General features: G+C 45.2%; 1 protein-coding gene across 5 annotated transcripts in view; it reads right to left on the bottom strand.

Moving 5' to 3' along the window:
• Window positions 1-5450: 5450 nt before the first annotated feature.
• Window positions 5451-15946, bottom strand: part of Pmfbp1 (polyamine modulated factor 1 binding protein 1) — a 157544-nt gene continuing 147048 nt past the window's right edge. For 4 of the 5 annotated variants that reach the window (XM_078032612.1, XM_078032613.1, XM_078032609.1 and 1 more), the window contains 7 exons: window positions 11956-12120; window positions 11160-11327; window positions 10706-10873; window positions 9841-9944; window positions 9215-9289; window positions 6549-6757; window positions 6021-6453 (listed from right to left, as the gene is read on the bottom strand). In XM_078032612.1, the coding sequence (XP_077888738.1) occupies window positions 6386-6453; window positions 6549-6757; window positions 9215-9289; window positions 9841-9944; window positions 10706-10873; window positions 11160-11327; window positions 11956-12120 (957 nt within the window). In that variant the 3' untranslated portion in view covers window positions 6021-6385. The other variant, XM_078032610.1, reaches the window with a different exon arrangement.

Genomic DNA, 15946 nt, shown 5'->3' with positions numbered 1-15946 from the left:
TGTGATTGCATTTTTTTTCCCTTTTTCCCTCACTGCCTTAAATCCTACAATAGGAAAGGGAAAGCCTTGCTGACTCTGTTTGCCTGGCTCTTCCTAGAACCTACCTCCACCATTACGTTCACTCTGCAGGCAGGGCATCTTAGAGGAGGGGTTGGCAGGCTGGACACAGCTTAGAGACCTAGGAATGGCCTGGGTCCTCAAACCCAAACTCAGAGGATGCCTGAATGTTCCTAAGGCTGGTGGGCAATGGTGAGGCTGGCCTTGGTGGCCAGGACTGGAGGGAGGTAAGCAGGAACCTGCTGCTGCCCAGCCAGGGATAGGCTGGCTGCTTTAAAGAGGCCTGTGCTATTGCTCAGAATGGTAGAGGTTTCTACTCTTTGCAGGTATAATGGCTGCAAAGTAGTATAAAATGTCACTTATTGATTTTCATGTAAAAGTTGATCCTTATGACAGAATTGCTAATCTTTTGTTGAACAGATTCTTAAATCTGTGGAGGTGGGTTTTTCAGTATTTGGCCCTTTACACCAACCTCGGTCTTTATTTTGTGATTCCTTAGCCTTGGGCTTCTGCTAGATCTTTGGTTGGCAGGTGTGCTGGGGCTGAGTTGCTGATGTGTTTGAGGCTCAGAAGCACCTCTGCAGGCCAGTGCTCAGGGCAAGCCCCTTGGTTCCTGGCTACTGGGCTGTAGGTTCCAATCTCCCACTCCTTTCAAAATTTGAATTTCCTTAAGTTAAAATATAAGTCAATATTGTGTATGAGTTTGGAAGCCCAGCTTTGCCAGCCAGCATGGGTACCACTCCTACTTTGTTCTCCATATTCCAGTTGTCTTTATTGGGAATGACTTTTCAGGGCTCTGGTGAAGAGAGGCTTATAGCTGCTTGTCTGGGAAGGCTTGTGATCTCGGCCCTGGGAGAAGTGTGTCTGTTTATTCTGCAGGGAGAAAGTTGGCTGGGGATGAAATCTTTAAATATGATTAAGGCTCAGGATACAATGAAATAGAAAATGATTGGGGTTCCATTTGGTTCCAGTTGGTTCTTGTCACTAACAAGCTGTGACCTTTTTTTTTGGTACCAGGGATTGAACCCAGGATGCTTAACCTCTGGGCCATATCCCAGCCCCTCCCCTCCTTTAATTTTTTTTTTTTTTTTAAATTTTGAGACAGGGTCTCACCAAGTTGCTTAGAGCCTTACTAAGTTGCTGAGGCTGCTGTGAATTTGTGATCCTCCTGCCTCAGGCCCCTGAGTCACTGGGATTACAAGCATGTGCCACTGTGCCCAGCCACTCAGCTTCTTAAGTCCCTTAAGAAAAATCAGGCAAGAGAGGTTATGAAAACTATATGTCCTATCCAACCTAGTTTAAAAGTAAGGAATCCCTGGCAAAGGACATTTGGTGTCCCCGGATGAGTGGGGGAGGTACCTGCTCCCCCAGCAGCTCTGTTTTAGTGTTGGAACTGCCCAAGACTCTGTCTGGACCTACATCTCCAAGGTTTTCTTATAATTTTAGGCCCTTTTCATTTCACCCGTCCTTGAGGTTCCTTTCAGCTATACCCCTGGTTCTCACTGGCTTCCTCAGATGATAACGATGCTTTCTCTAGAGGACAGAGCATTTCTATGACAATGTCTGTTCTCTGAAGTGGGCTCCTGAATCTAGCTTCAGGCCTCAGACTTGCTGGAGTGAGGGAACCAAGAACCGTGGTCTGGACAGTTTTTTTATAAGAGACCCCGGCCCCGGGCTCAGTCATGTGCCAGACAAAGTCATCTACTAACAAAGTAGATGGGTACTGTGGACACTAGAGGTGTCAGTCATTAAAAGTCTCAGGCTGAGATGAGGGCTCCTGGGACCCCAGAGCTGGCTTGACAGGTCTTTTCTGCAGCAGATTCCCAACACGGTCCTCAGTTGGGCTGCATGGAAAAGGTTCAAAAGGCACGTTTATTTGCGGCAGATGGTGGTTCAGGCAGCTTCCCCTTCTCAGGGAGGAAGGTGGAACTTTAGTCAGGAAGGAGGTGGGCTGGGGGCTGATGTTTGCTCTGGGTTCCTTTAGCTAAGGAGACCCATACTCCGTGGGGAGAGGAGATCTGCTTCCAGCAGGATTCTGTTGTCACTGGTTTTCAAAAATGGAGTGCTGTCCTCACCCTGGGGGCCTGCGGTGCTTATTTTATTTATAATCTCTTGGCTAAGTCCTAGCTTTGTCAGCATGTCTTTGCCAGATCACGTGACCGATCACGTGATCAGGGTCAGGGTCAGGGTCACTCCCGGTGAATTGGGCTGGCCAACAAATCATTCAGACACAGAAAGTACCTTTTTCTTGGGGTTCCCTGACAGCTCCTCTGCCTCAGCTCCCACAAGGGAGGCAAGAGGCCAGCAAGAGAGAGAGAGAGAGAGAGAGAGAGAGAGAGAAAGAGAGCATGCCCTCAAACCCTATTTTTTTTGGGGGGGGGAAGACACTCGAGAAAGTTCCACCCAAATGAGGCAAGGGATTGGGTTTCAGCGGTGCGTAGCCTAGTCCCATTGAGTGACGCCCACTCCCAGAGCTGTAATTCCTGGCTGATAGAAGGTGGTGTCCACCTGCTTTCACGCTGCAGCAGAGCCAGTTCCAACCTTCATTGCTCAAGGCTAAGGGTGTGTGCTCAGCTCCTATTCATGGTGGCCCTCGACATGTCTTTATTTTTTCCTTTCTAATTTTTATTGTAAAGTATACAAATCAAAATTTGCCAACTTTTTTTATAAGTTTTTTTTTTTTTTTTTGAGAGAGAGAGAATTTCAATATTTATTTTTCAGTTTTCGGCTGACACAACATCTTTGTATGTGGTGCTGAGGATCGAACCCGGGCCGCATGCATGCCAGGCGAGCGCGCTACTGCTTGAGCCACATCTCCAGCCCCAAAATTTGCCATCTTAACTTTTTTTTTTTTTTTTGTGGTGCTGGGGATTGAACCCAGGGCCTTGTGCATGTGAGGCGAGCATTCTACCAACTGAACTATACCCCAGCCATTCTTAACCATTTTTAAGTGTACAATTCGGTGACCTTAAATATATTCACAATGTTTTATAGCCATAGCCACTCATCCATCTTCAGAAGTTTTTTTTTTTTTTTTTCCTTTTCCCTCTCTCTCTCCAAGTGTAAAAGAATAGGATTTATTCAAGTGAGAAGAAAAGAAACTGAGTTCTTGCAGGGCGAGAGGGGACTCAATAGGGGTTGCCCAGGTCTTCTCATCTTGTAAAACTGAAACTCTGTACTCATTAAATGTTAACTCCCCGTTTTCCTCTCCCCGGCCCCTGGAAACCACAATTCTTTGTGTCTCTGACTGTGACTACTCTAAGTACCTCACAGAAGTGGACTCATACAGTATTTTTCCTTTTGTGACTTTCACTTACAAAATGTCCTCAAGGTTTGTCCATGTTACAGCATATGCCAGAATTTCCTTCCTTCTTAAGGTTGAATAACATCTACTATATGTATCTACCACATTTTGCTTCTCCATTCATCTGTCCACAGATGCCTGGGTTGCTTCCATGTTTTAGTGATTGTGGATAATGCTGCTGTGAACATGTTATTAGGTCATATGGTAATCTATTCTCAGTTTTTTTGATGTGTGTGTGTGTGTGTGTGTGTGTGTGTGTGTGTGTGTGTGTGTGGGGTGTTGGGAATTAAACAAGGGCCTTATGCATGTACTACTACTGAGCCACATCCCAGTCCCATCTTTTTTTTTTTTAATTTTATTTTATTTTAATCTTTTGTTGTTGTTGTTTATTATGTGGTGATGGGGTTGAACCCAAGGCCACATACATGCTAGGCAAGTGCTTTACCACTGAGCCCTCCCCAGCCTGAATTAGTTTCTTTTTAATATCAGAAATTCAAATTCCTTTTTGGGAACCCATTTCTTTGCTTTATTTCTTAAAGTGTTATAGGTAGGCAACACTCAGCTTCCCGGCCTTCCTTCTATCTATAGAGAAACTGCATTTCTCTGAACCCATCCCCTCTACCCACTCAGGTCTTCTGCCCAGCTGGGCTTTCACAGCCTGATGGCTGGGTGACATATCAATATTCTTCTACCTCTGTGCTCCCCAAAACACACAGCGTGCTTTGTTTGGTATATTTACCCCTCAAGAAGTGTGTCAACTTTGGGAATAAATGCAATATTTATAGAATGTAAAGATTGGAATTTTGGTCAATGTATATGAAGCCTCGTGGAAAATTATAGATAAAATGCCTTTTTAGTAGACTAAATTGGGGATTTTAGTGACATTGAGCTTTTGTTTGAATAACTGGGCCATGCCTAGGACTAGGAAGCAGTTTCATCAATACCATATTTTTCAGTCTTAGTTTTCTCTAGAAAATAAACCCTTATTCTAATCCAATTGGAGGGAAATAATCAAAAGAGCTTAAACAGAGAACAACCAGAGAGGGTCATTCCTTACCTCACATGGCACTTCCAAGAACTTGCCCTTCCCACTGGCAGGAGAATCCATGAAACAAATCACTATTAGCTGTGGATTTTCTTGGCCTTTATTTGGCCAGGGAAATGTGGGGCACTAAGGAACCTAACTTGCAGGCTGCTACCCACTTCCTGGTCCTGGGGGCCACATGTGGCTAAGATGGCGCCTGGTGATCAGCCAGAAGGTGGTGCTGTGGGTTGTGATGAAAAATGGGACCACCTCTAGGATAGGCCCAGGACTCTTCCGCCCTCGTGGACAGTTCATGCTTTCCCTTACAGCCCATGGAATGGGAGAACGTGAGCCCTTCCCGCCCCACCGGCCTTTGCTCTGATTGGCTTCTGTACTCTGTATTAGCTGTGTGTGCTTCCTCAATAAACGAGCTCCTGCCTTGACTGGTCTCCCTGATGTGTCTGATTGTCCTCTAGAGAGCGAGGGAGGGCTGGGTGCGGGTAGTCAGTCAGCCCTCTCCTTTCTTGGCTCGTCCTGGCCGGGGCATGCTCTCCCTATCTCTCCTGCAGGTCGGGAGGGAATGAGGACTAAAAACCCCGACAGGGAAGAAGTCAAGAATATTGAAAATCATCACCAACCAGTGGGTTTCTTTCTTCACTTTCCCTGACCCTCAGAAATGCAAGCTCTTTTATTCTTTCTCTTACTTTACCCTAGTAGCTATTTGTCTGTGTTACCTCTAAACTAGAAATATACATTCTAGACACGTACTCAGTTTAACAAAATCCACAATAAAATACTTTAGCTGTCCTTGGAGTTTGTGATAATGGAATTTTACTTGTATTGAGGTGGCTAGGGAGAAAAATAAAATTGTTAAGAGGAGGAATGTAATATGGTGGCTTCCAGGGAGGAAGCAGATGGCTTGCTCTTGCTCCCTGACTTGGAAAATTCATCACTTTTTTCTCTTTACTTTCTTTTGGGTCTCAGGATTATTTTCCTTTTTGGAAAAAAACTCTTTTTTTTTTTTCTATTTAAAATTCCAGACAGAGGGGCTGGGATTGTGGCTCAGAGGTAGAGTGCTTGCCTACATGCGTGAGGCACTGGGTTTGATCCTCAGCACCACATAAATATAAAAATAAAGACATTGTGTCCACCTAAAACTAAAAAATAAATATTCAAAAAAAAAATTCCAAACAGAGAGAGAAAGAAAAAACAAGAGCTAATTCAGCTCTTGTTGACTTAAAGATTAGTCCAGGCAATCTGAAAGCTTGCTTTGGGAATGGTAGCTCCCTTACAGAAGTGAAAGAGACCAGTCTCCTTTAGGATCCAGAGAAAACAGGGATGAGCATGTTGCCAAGACACCAAGCACTCACCCAGGCTGCTGTGCACATGTCTTTATTTCAGAATTTGGACCTGGAGGTGGAAGTATGGTTCCTAGGCTTACTCCACTGCAGGAAAGTGGACAAAACTCAACAAAATGTTAGCATCTTGCAAAATAAGCCAGGGCATTAACATATTTCTGTAAGAGCTAATCCAGGCCAAAAGAGAGGGTTAGGAACTCACTGTCTTCTGCAAACGTGCGTGGAAATGATGCTCAGGGCAAGGTGCTGATTTTAGCAATATGAGGAACCTGAGGAACAGGGAGGAAAAGGACAGTTTGATTTGAGAAGAAACAAATGAGGTGATTCCTCAAGGACTGACTGGCCTCAGGGTCCGGCAGCTCTGTTGGCGGTGCCTTCTTCCCTCTGGGGCCACATGGAGTTTTTGAGACGGTAGGGCTGAGTAGGGAACTGGGGTGCTCTGGGGGGATTTCCATTTGCATGACTGGAGGAAGGTACCTGTTCTCCCTTCCCCCACACTCCCCCAAAGGAACCGAGTCAGGGGAGGGAAGGGGTCTAGTATGTGATGTACTTGGATATCATCAAAATTCTTAGGTCAGAATGAGTCTTAATTTGCCTCTTCCATCATCAGAAGTGGAGACCGTTATCACCGGTTCAGGTTAACTAAGCAAATGAACCGAGGTCTTGAGGAACCTGTCTTCTTCTCCCTATGTGAATTCCCATCTGATGATCTTTGAAAAAATAACATCACACTGTTGTTGTTTTGGCACATGGGACTAAGAAAGAAGAACCTAACACAGTAGCAAGAGACAAATGGCACACGTACCTGGGCAGTGAGGCATCCCAATGATCTTGGTGATGTCCACTTTTGGGCCCATGAGGCCACACATTTTCCCTCGCTGGGTGGGCTCCAGTTTGCTGGGGCCTAGGGCTTTGGTGCACATCTTTGAGTTCCCGGCCAATATCTTCTCCTCTATCTCACTCTTCAGCTTCTTGTTTTCCTGCTGCAGATGGACCATCACATTGTGCAGGTGGCTGTGAAAAGGAGAGGGAGGGGCACGTGGGTATTTGGACTGCGTGACTTGCTTGGTTCCTTGCTGGAAAGAACCGATAAGGGTGTCACAGGAAGGAAGGTGCAAAGGCACAGGGCCTCTCAGAGCTGGGTTCTTAGTACACACTCTGGAAATGGAGGCCTGTGTGTGTCCCTTTGGAAGAAATCCAGGTCTGGGGTTGGGGAGAACCCAGAACTAGGACTCCTGACTCCCTCTCTTAGCTATGGGTCCTTTTCTGTTCAATTGGGAAAATCAACTCTGACCTGCATGTTGGGGTTCATGGAAAGATCCAGTTGGACAAATGGTAGAAATCTGAAGAGCCAGAAGGCTCTTTTGAACAATTATGATCACGTGTCCTTGCGTTCTCATGACTGTGCCAGGGCAACACTCACACAGTACAATGCCAAAGCCCCAGTTTTCTCAGCCTCCCTTTGCTTAAGAACAGGGAGCACAGGGACTTGCGGTCCTGTTGAGAATTCAGACAAATTCCTTACTCCCATTTCACAGATGAGGAAGAGGAGGCTGTGAGGTAGGTGAAGGGAAAATAATTTAGCCTATTTCTCATGGATCAAAAAAATGGCAGCTATTATCAATAGTTGCATTTCTCTGAATTAATGTTGAGAACAGTGGATCACAATGGGTTCTGAAACAGGACTTCTGGAGTTGGAATTCTGGTTCTGTCACTTGCCGGCAAAGGCAAGTGACTGAACCTTTCAGTTCCTCTCTTTGCTCATCTGTAAATGGTGCAATACCTACAGATAGTCCCTGACTTGTAATGGTTTGACTTAACAATTTTCTTTTCTTCACAATGGTGTCAAAACCATACATGTTCAAGTAGAAATCCTACTTAGAACTAGGCGTTTGGATCTTTTTCTGGGCTGGCAATATGCAATACAATGCTCCTTCTTCAGATGCTGGCCAAAGCTGCACATTACAGCTCCCAGGCAGCCACATGATCATGAGGGGAGGCAAATGAAGCTCTGCCAGGTACTGCGCTGTTGTGTCTGGTAGGTTGGGGGCACTGGATGCATTTTTGACTTATTAATATTTTAACTTCTAATGGGTTTATTCAGACATAACTCCACCTCAAGCTAGGAGCAGCTGCATGCTCAATTCATGGGGTTGTAGGAAAATGAACACGTGCAGCACTTAGAACAGTGCATTGAACGTGTAGAACAAGAAATATTAGTTGAGCTAGTAAGATTCGTTTTTTGTTTTTTTCAAATAGGATCAGGCAAATTCTTGACTCCTTTGTGAAATAAGACTTTGGCAACTTGACACTATCTAAGAAAAGCCTGAAGTTATTGGCTAGTTTTCAGATTCTGACAACTTTTCTTTTGTAAAATCCCCTCAGGAATGTTTTTGTCCAGTAAAGAATGTCCTGGTTCTTTCTAGAGGAAACTGAACAGTGAATCCTCAGCCTCTTCTCTGAGCCTGTGCTCCACCCTCTTGCTGTCCACAAGTCTTAAGCCACCTCTTTCTGTTGCTCCCACTCCCCCAGGCTGGATGACAAAGGCCTTTGTCCCCTGGCTCACCCCCACTCTCCCTGGTGCCCTATAGCCAGGCCAGCATCCCTGATGCCTTCAACATTCCATACAGCCAGTCCAAGTCCTGGCCTTTTGGGTCCTTGAACTATGTGGTCTTGTCCTTCAGCCCAACTCCGCCCGCCTCCCCGCCTAAAATCAAAGCCAAAGACCGAGCTTTGTGACTTGGAGCGATGAATGGGTTCCAGGAATGCTGCAGCCCAATGCCCTCCAATCCTGGGGGAGGGTTTGGGGCAGCTGCTGCTCAGTCAACTTTGGGCAAAGCAGGCTCATCCCGGGCCTTCCCAGCATGCCTGGCAAAATCTCAGGGAGCAGTGTCTGGGGCTTGTCCTCGCCTGTCACTTTACCACTGCCCACATCTCAGTTTCAGACATTGACCCCTTCACCTCTCAGCTTGAAGTTCTTATACTCACTCTCGGCAGACCTAGCTTTGACCTGAAGGTGAAGCAAGACCACAGGGGAGAGTGGAGCCCCAGGTACAAGGGACCTATGTCCCCGATGGCCAGGAGGAAGAGCGGATCCCCCAACTGGGGCCGTGCACCTCAGACCATCCCTCGAAGGCCTGTCTGTCTGCACTTCTCCATGGGGGACCTCTTTACATCAGCTCGGCCCCACCCTCACTAGTGCAGCCGCCTTTCAATTCCAGTTCCCTTCTCAGCGTTCTCGCCTTGGAGAATCACAGAGGCAAGGGAGGAAGGAGCACCAAGATTATGAAACCTCTGGTGAGAGGATGAAGGTCCGTGCGGCCCAGTGATGTGCCCAGTGTCACAGAGATGCAGGTTCCGGACTCAAGGGGCCTTCCACATTACCAAGCCTTTCCTTATCTACATAAAATGGTAAGGCCAGCCCTTCTCATAGGGTCCCAGGGAGCAGCCAGGGTGGTGTGGGTGGCTTACTCCTTTTCACCAGTCAGCTTGGCGATGTACTTGACCTGCTCACGGAGCTTGTTTCCTAGTTTCTCGTTGGCGATCCTGTAATAAAATCCACAGTGGGAAAGAGTGGTTGGTTCCCCAGCCTCCGGTGAGCAAGGGCACAGGCTGGCTGGGTGGGGCACTGGGTTCTCTCAGCAGGGCTTCTACTGGATCCCAGAGCCCCATGCATCATCCTGTCCCCAGAGCTAGAGTCTTCCTAGCACCTGGCAACTAAGAGGACTCTGTACTTAAGTGCTGTGCAGAGTCCCTGTGATCCCCAGGGGTGGTCAAAGGAATGAGTTTAAGGGATCCAGGTGAAGCCAGATACCAAGTGGGAAGAGAAAACCTCAGCAGCCCTTCAATCTTGACTCTGCCCTATTCCTAAGTCATCAGGACTTTCCTAACTTTCTCTAAGAGTTGGGCCCCCTCCATCTTATTCCCAACCCTTGGGTGAGGGCTGAGACTCCATCAGTTTCCAGTGACAGCGGGGTGTGTGTGTGTGTGTGTGTGTGTGTGTGTGTGTGTGTGTGTGACTAATTATTGGCACTTAGGTGCTTCCTCAGCTCAGCCTAGGCCCTGGGACCTGCCTCACTTTTCTCTTTCTTACTTACTTCTGCTCTTTTGCCCACTGTTCCATGTTGCACATGATCTGGTCGTTCTCTCGGTGGAGCCTACATGGGTCTTTGGGCACAGACCGCTGGGACAGGCAGCAGGGCTTCCATACAAGAAGAAAATGAGACAGTAAGAGATGGGATCAGGGCCCAAACACTTCCTCTTCCCCAAGCCAGGTCCCTTCTCTCTTCCTGGGAGAAGAAAAATCAACTCTGCTGTCTAACCAGAGACCACAGTTGCCACACCAGGACATTCACCTCCTGCTGCATTCTGCACAGAGGTGACACCTCGGAGGGGGCACCATTTTAGGGTGCTCATTTACAGCAGAGACCATACATCTGTACACTCAAAGTAATGGTTTTCAGGCCAAAGGCACTGAAGTGACCTGTCCTAAAAAAGCAGTATATTTTAACAGATAGGGAAAAAATATCTGGAGAAAGAGATGGCTTCTTTCTAATTTTAACAAAGGCTTTGTAGCCACCTCAGAATGTCTTGAGGTCTCCTGCTGTGACCTTCACTGCTCCGGGAGTTGGACAGGGGGCGTGTTCAGTTAGCCAATTCTACAGGGTTGGGCCATGAGGCTGCTTGGATGTACTCTGGAAGGGGACTTCCCAGGAGGTCGTCTGAGTCAGGGGTGTCTGAAGTACTTGAGTCGGGAATGGGGTTTTTGTTCTGGTCCATACCTCCCTAGCAATGAAGCCACCAACATAAGTGGTGGCCCTGGAGGACCCAGCCCTTGCTTCGTGCTAATGGAGGTAAGTGGGGTTCCTTTCTTTTCTCCCAGCACCCCTACACCTCACCGAGGGCTGCCTTGTTGGGGTGGACTGAGAGGAAGTGGCGGAAGCCAAGCAGTGCCCACCCCACCTCCTTATCGTCTGCCAGGAGGTTCTCCTTCAGCGTGGTCATCTCCTCCTGGAACTCCCTGAGCTGCATCTCTTTGGCTGCCAGCATCTTGAGGTCGTTCTGGTGCTGTTTCTGCCACTGCAGCACCTGGTTGCTCATCTCCTCTAGCTTCTTGTCGAAGGCGTGCACCTACTCAGGAATGCAAAGTGAGGAGGGGGACCCCAGAGGACCCCAAAGACGGCCAGAGGGTGCCTTTCCAGCCTTGAAAGACTTGTTGGGGTATTTTATTTCCAGCGGCCAGCAGAGGGCACCCCTGCTCTGATCTTTGCCGCCTCTGCCTAAAGTTCCAGGAGCCAAGAAAATCGAGGGAACCCATTAGCCAAAGGGCATGCTTAGCGCTAAACAATTCTGGACGCGAACTGTGACCTTGTGGACTCCTAACGGGAGGCGGCTTGAGCGCCAGGCTTCTCCTCACCTCTAGCTCGCTCTGCTGGTGGAAGCCCTGCAGTTTTTTTAATTCCACATTGAGCTTTTTCATCCTGTCCTCATAAGCAACGATTTCATCCTCCAGGTGAGCTTTCTTGTCTTGGGCCTGTAACAAGCTTCGCTGCAGGTTCTTTGTCTCGGAGGTCACTTGATTGAGCTTCCGGTAAAGACAAAGGGATGAGAGTGGCCATCAGGACCCTCTGGCCCTCTCTGCTGAGTCCTGAATGGAAAAGGGTTCCAGTCCCTCCCTGTCCTCTGCCCAGGGTGGTGCAGATGGGTCCCTTACCTAGTGTTCCAGAGAGGGGTGGGAAGTGACACTGGTTGGTGTTCTGAAGCTCTCTCCTCAGCCCTCCATCCCACCCCCCCATTTCTTTTTTTTTGGGGGGGGGTACCAGGGATTGAACTCAGGGGCCCCTTGACCACTGAGCCACATCCCCAGCCCTATTTTGTATTTTCTTTAGCGCCTCGCTAAATTGCTGAGGCTGGCTCTGCCTCATTTCTCCTCTTCCCAGTCTTTTGGCTGGATCTGGAGGCATGATCAGCACAGGGATGAGCACCCATTTCCCTGACAATCCTGGCTTTGGGAAAACCTTGCCCCAAGTCATCCCTGAGGAGAAAGACTCGTTAGACTTGGCCTCCATCTTTTCCTCTCCCCTCAAAATAAAAGACGCCCAGAGAGGAAGCAATCCTTCTCTGGACAGAGAGCCTGACCCAGGCCAGGGTTTGCGATGCCCTGAGGAGAGCCAGTTGTGCAGGAAACTGGGGATGAGAAGGTGTGGCCTCACCTTCTCCAGGGCTTGCGTCAGGTCATCCTGGCAGGTGGTTGACTTCCGGCATAAGTTATCATAGATTTCTTTAGCCACCATGGTCTGCATGCAGTGCTTCTCCTTCTGCAACGCCTTGTCCAGCTGGGCTTGCAGATTCGCTATGGCATCCTTGTGTTGGGCCATCTGTAGGGAGGGAGAGCATCACGGTCAGGTTCCAGCTCCTAGAGGTGCCCTCTCTGACCATAGGAAAGGGACAGGGGCTGGGCTCTGCTGTCTGCAGTAACCTGCAGAACAGTCTGTGTTAAGGTCCAAAGGCTCTTCTGCACCCCTCCCCCCACATTTCCTCCAAATACAAGAAGTGCCGGAAGTACTGGGGTGTGATATGCCAAATATGCAAAAAGTCCCTTCCCCAGATTCTGCAGCCTTTGATAAACACCTAGAACCCAATTCTAGGTTAGTCTTTTTTTTTTTTTTTTTAAATGATATCGGGGATTGAACCCAGGGGTACTTTTAACCAATACTTTTTTATATTTTAGAGATAGGGTCTTGCTGAATTAGTGCTCAGGGCCTCACTAAGTTGCTGAGGCTGGCTTTGAATTTGCAATCATCCTGCCTCAGCCTCTTGAGCTGCTGGAGTGAAGTTTTCCAGATGGAATTTTGAGTATCATCAACTCTAGAAATCAGCGAGATGAAGAGCATTATATTGGACTTCTAATTCCATGTTTTACATGTCCTGGTGGTGAAACTGTTCCTCAAGATAAAATAATTTGGTTTTCTAGAAACTGAAGCACATTTTTTTTTTCTGGGGTTTTCCAAAAAAATGTGGAGTCAGCTGGGTCTCCCCAGTAACCTAGAGAAGTCATTAGGGAAATACAGTTCAGAGTGTTTGATAAGTGGTGGCTGAACTGAGAAATGTCACAATGAAGGTGAGTCAGCAGAAAGAAGGGGGGTCAAAAAAATCACGGTGATGCTAGAAGCCAAAATGGAAGCTTTGCTAACATGAGTAATTTAGCTTAGAAAAAGATGCTAAAAACTGACATGTAAATTATAGAATCAAGGAGTTCTAATGAAAGTTCTAATACAAGACCTACATTCTCTCCTGCCAAAGGCAGGCTATATATAGGTATAAATGGCTTTAGAGGTGCATTACATTAAGTCGTCCCCAAATCTTTTTTTTTTTTTCTCAGCAAGTCTGGTCGGTCTTGCCACTAAGTTCCTCACTGATACCACTCCAGCCTGGACAGGAATAGCTCCCTAACTCTGGCCTCCTTTGTTCCATAACAACTCCTTTCCAATCCATGATTGTGTGCCTGACTTCTGGTCTTTGGTATTCTAGTACACCTGTATCCTAAGCTGGTCACAAATACACAGAAACATACTCTTTCTTGCTTCATCTCCAGTAACTGTTCAATGTTTGAAGTTTGTACACACACACACACACACACACGAATGTATTTTTTGGGACATACATAAGACCTTCATTTATTTATTTTTATATGGTACTGAGAGTTAAACCCAGTGCCTCACACTTTCTAAGCAAGCACTCTACCAGTGAGCCACAACCCCAGCCCTTGAGTTATATTTTGAAAACTGAAATCAGATTGAATTATCTATCTTATCCCTTTGAGGAAATATTATCAGATTAAGACCTATATGAGGGGCTGGGGATGTGGCTCAAGTGGTAGCGTGCTTGCCTGGCATGCGCGGGGCGCTGGGTTCGGTCCTCAGCACCACATACAAATAAAGATGCTGTGTCCACCGAAAACTAAAAAATAAATATTAAAAAATTCTTTCTCTCTCTCTTAAAAAAGAAAAAAAGACCTGTATGAACATAAAACCCCAAATTTCTTAACAAAAGCTATAATGTCTGCCCCTGTCTAATTTTCTAATCTGATCATATACCAGTATTTCCCTTAATCAATACACTTCAGTAATATTGGCCTTATTTCACCAAGAGTGTCCCAAGTGCCAAGTGTGTATTAAAGTGATACATGACACACATTCAGGATTTATACTAGAAATGCAAGGAGGGGACCAAATTAGGATCAGTTAATTAATTCACCAGATTTGAAAAGAAAGATATGATCATCTTGTTGGCTTTAAAAAAAGGACTTAAGAAAATTCTACATCTACTGCTAAAAACTTTTAGTAACTGAAGAATCAAAGAAACTTGATAAAGGATAGCAATAAGAAACCTACAAGGGTATCATACTAAAACAAGTGCATTCCTTTAAAGTTAAGAAAGAAAAAGATGCCTGCTAACAGGGTTGCTGTTGACCATCATACGGAAGGTACTGACTGTCCAGTGCAAGAAAAATCAATATACATATTACAAAGAAATATTTATAAGACTGTTGTTTGCAAATGACATCATTATCTACTTAGAAAAATTCATGAGAATCAAGTGAAAAACTATTACAAATTATAAGTGAGCTTAATAAGATGTCCAAATTCAGAATCAATATATAAAAGTGAAAGGAAAAAAAAAGCATATTTGGGCAAGAACTCAATTGTATTTTGCAAAATGGATCCATTTGTAGAAAAAGCTGGTGATGGTTGTTTTTGGCTTTCTTCTGAGATAAAAATGAATAATTGCCACTTCTGTCTACACTTGGTCCATGTCAAATTTATTTCTTATTTGAAGAGATTACTACTGTCTCTAACTCTAATTTTTGGATTAATAATTTGGCCTGCAATTTTCATTCAGAAACTTGCATGCTTCCTTCTGTTGTACTCTAGGCTGGGCTTGGACTCCATATTATGTACTTCTGGAAAAAGCTATGCTGTAACTATACCTTAAAAAAAGGGATTTAATTTCTCTTCCTAAGTTATCTAATCAGAAATGCCTGTGCATCTCTAATTTCTGGCAAAGCTGGGTCTCCAAAAAAGAAATTATCATTTTAGAACTGCTTATGGCATTAAGTATAAATAGGTCATTCCAGTTTTTGATAAAATGAAATCCAAAAATTTTATTGTGTCACATAGAAAATTAGTGACAGTACTATAATTGAAGTAGATCCTGAGACAAGAATTTGAAAGCAGACAATTTATTTGAGAGGCAATACCACCAGTAGAGAAATGGGTAGGCGATAAAGGAAAGAAAAAAAAAAAAGAAACTAAGAACTAAAAATAGGAAACTATACAGTCTCTATTAGTTAACAGGTTTTTGTTGTGCCAAATTTAGGGGAAATGTTGAGGCTGGGAAACTACTATATGTATAGCCACGTGACAGGATGAATCATCTATAGATTTCCAGAGGATAGTTTTCCTATATTAAAGTGACTTCACTTCTGGTCACATCAAAGTTGTTCAGTTTTATTTAGATGATATATAGGATACAAATCCAAAGACATGTTTTGTATTTCAGAGAAATAAATGTTGACTGTGCAAACTGTCCTACCAAGAAAAGGTGAATGAACTTTCCTATTAACAGTAATAAATTATATAATGTAGTGGAAAAATACACTACGTCAAATACATTACAAGGATTCTATGATATATTGTCTTGTTTTCAGATGGGGAATTTTCATATCAATATATGGAATATTGATTAAAGGAAGTGCATTTTAGAAAGCAAAACGAATCCTATTTCTAATAGCAAATTGCCCTACCGTATGTGGGGTGTGTGCCTTTAGAAAAGTTGAACATGCTTACAAATCACAAAAGAAAAATCTTCCTGTTCAAGTAATTCTGAAATGAGTGCTTTGGCTTCCAAATGTACATGGACATTTTTTGGCAAATGTGACAACGGGCCCATATAGTCAGGGTCCCTTTATGTTCAGAGATGTAGGTGGCTTGTGGTTATAGTGTAGCTCAGATGTACAACTTTTCCATAATTACAGAAAGGCAGAAACTTCTATTGGACAGTGCAATCCTTAGGATGGTCATACTATTTTAAGTTTTTAAACAGATTATGAAGGAGTAAGATCTGCTTGGTCCTTCATTTGCAACCCAAGTGACTATCTCCCAAGGTACTACATATTTTTTTTTCTTGCCCAGAACGATGGAA

The sequence above is a fragment of the Ictidomys tridecemlineatus genome, chromosome 15 (genome assembly GCF_052094955.1).
Source record: "Ictidomys tridecemlineatus isolate mIctTri1 chromosome 15, mIctTri1.hap1, whole genome shotgun sequence".
In the NCBI taxonomy this organism is placed as follows: domain Eukaryota; kingdom Metazoa; phylum Chordata; class Mammalia; order Rodentia; family Sciuridae; genus Ictidomys; species Ictidomys tridecemlineatus.
The sequence above is the reverse complement of the archived record's forward strand: the minus strand, read 5'-3'. Positions and strand labels throughout refer to the sequence as shown.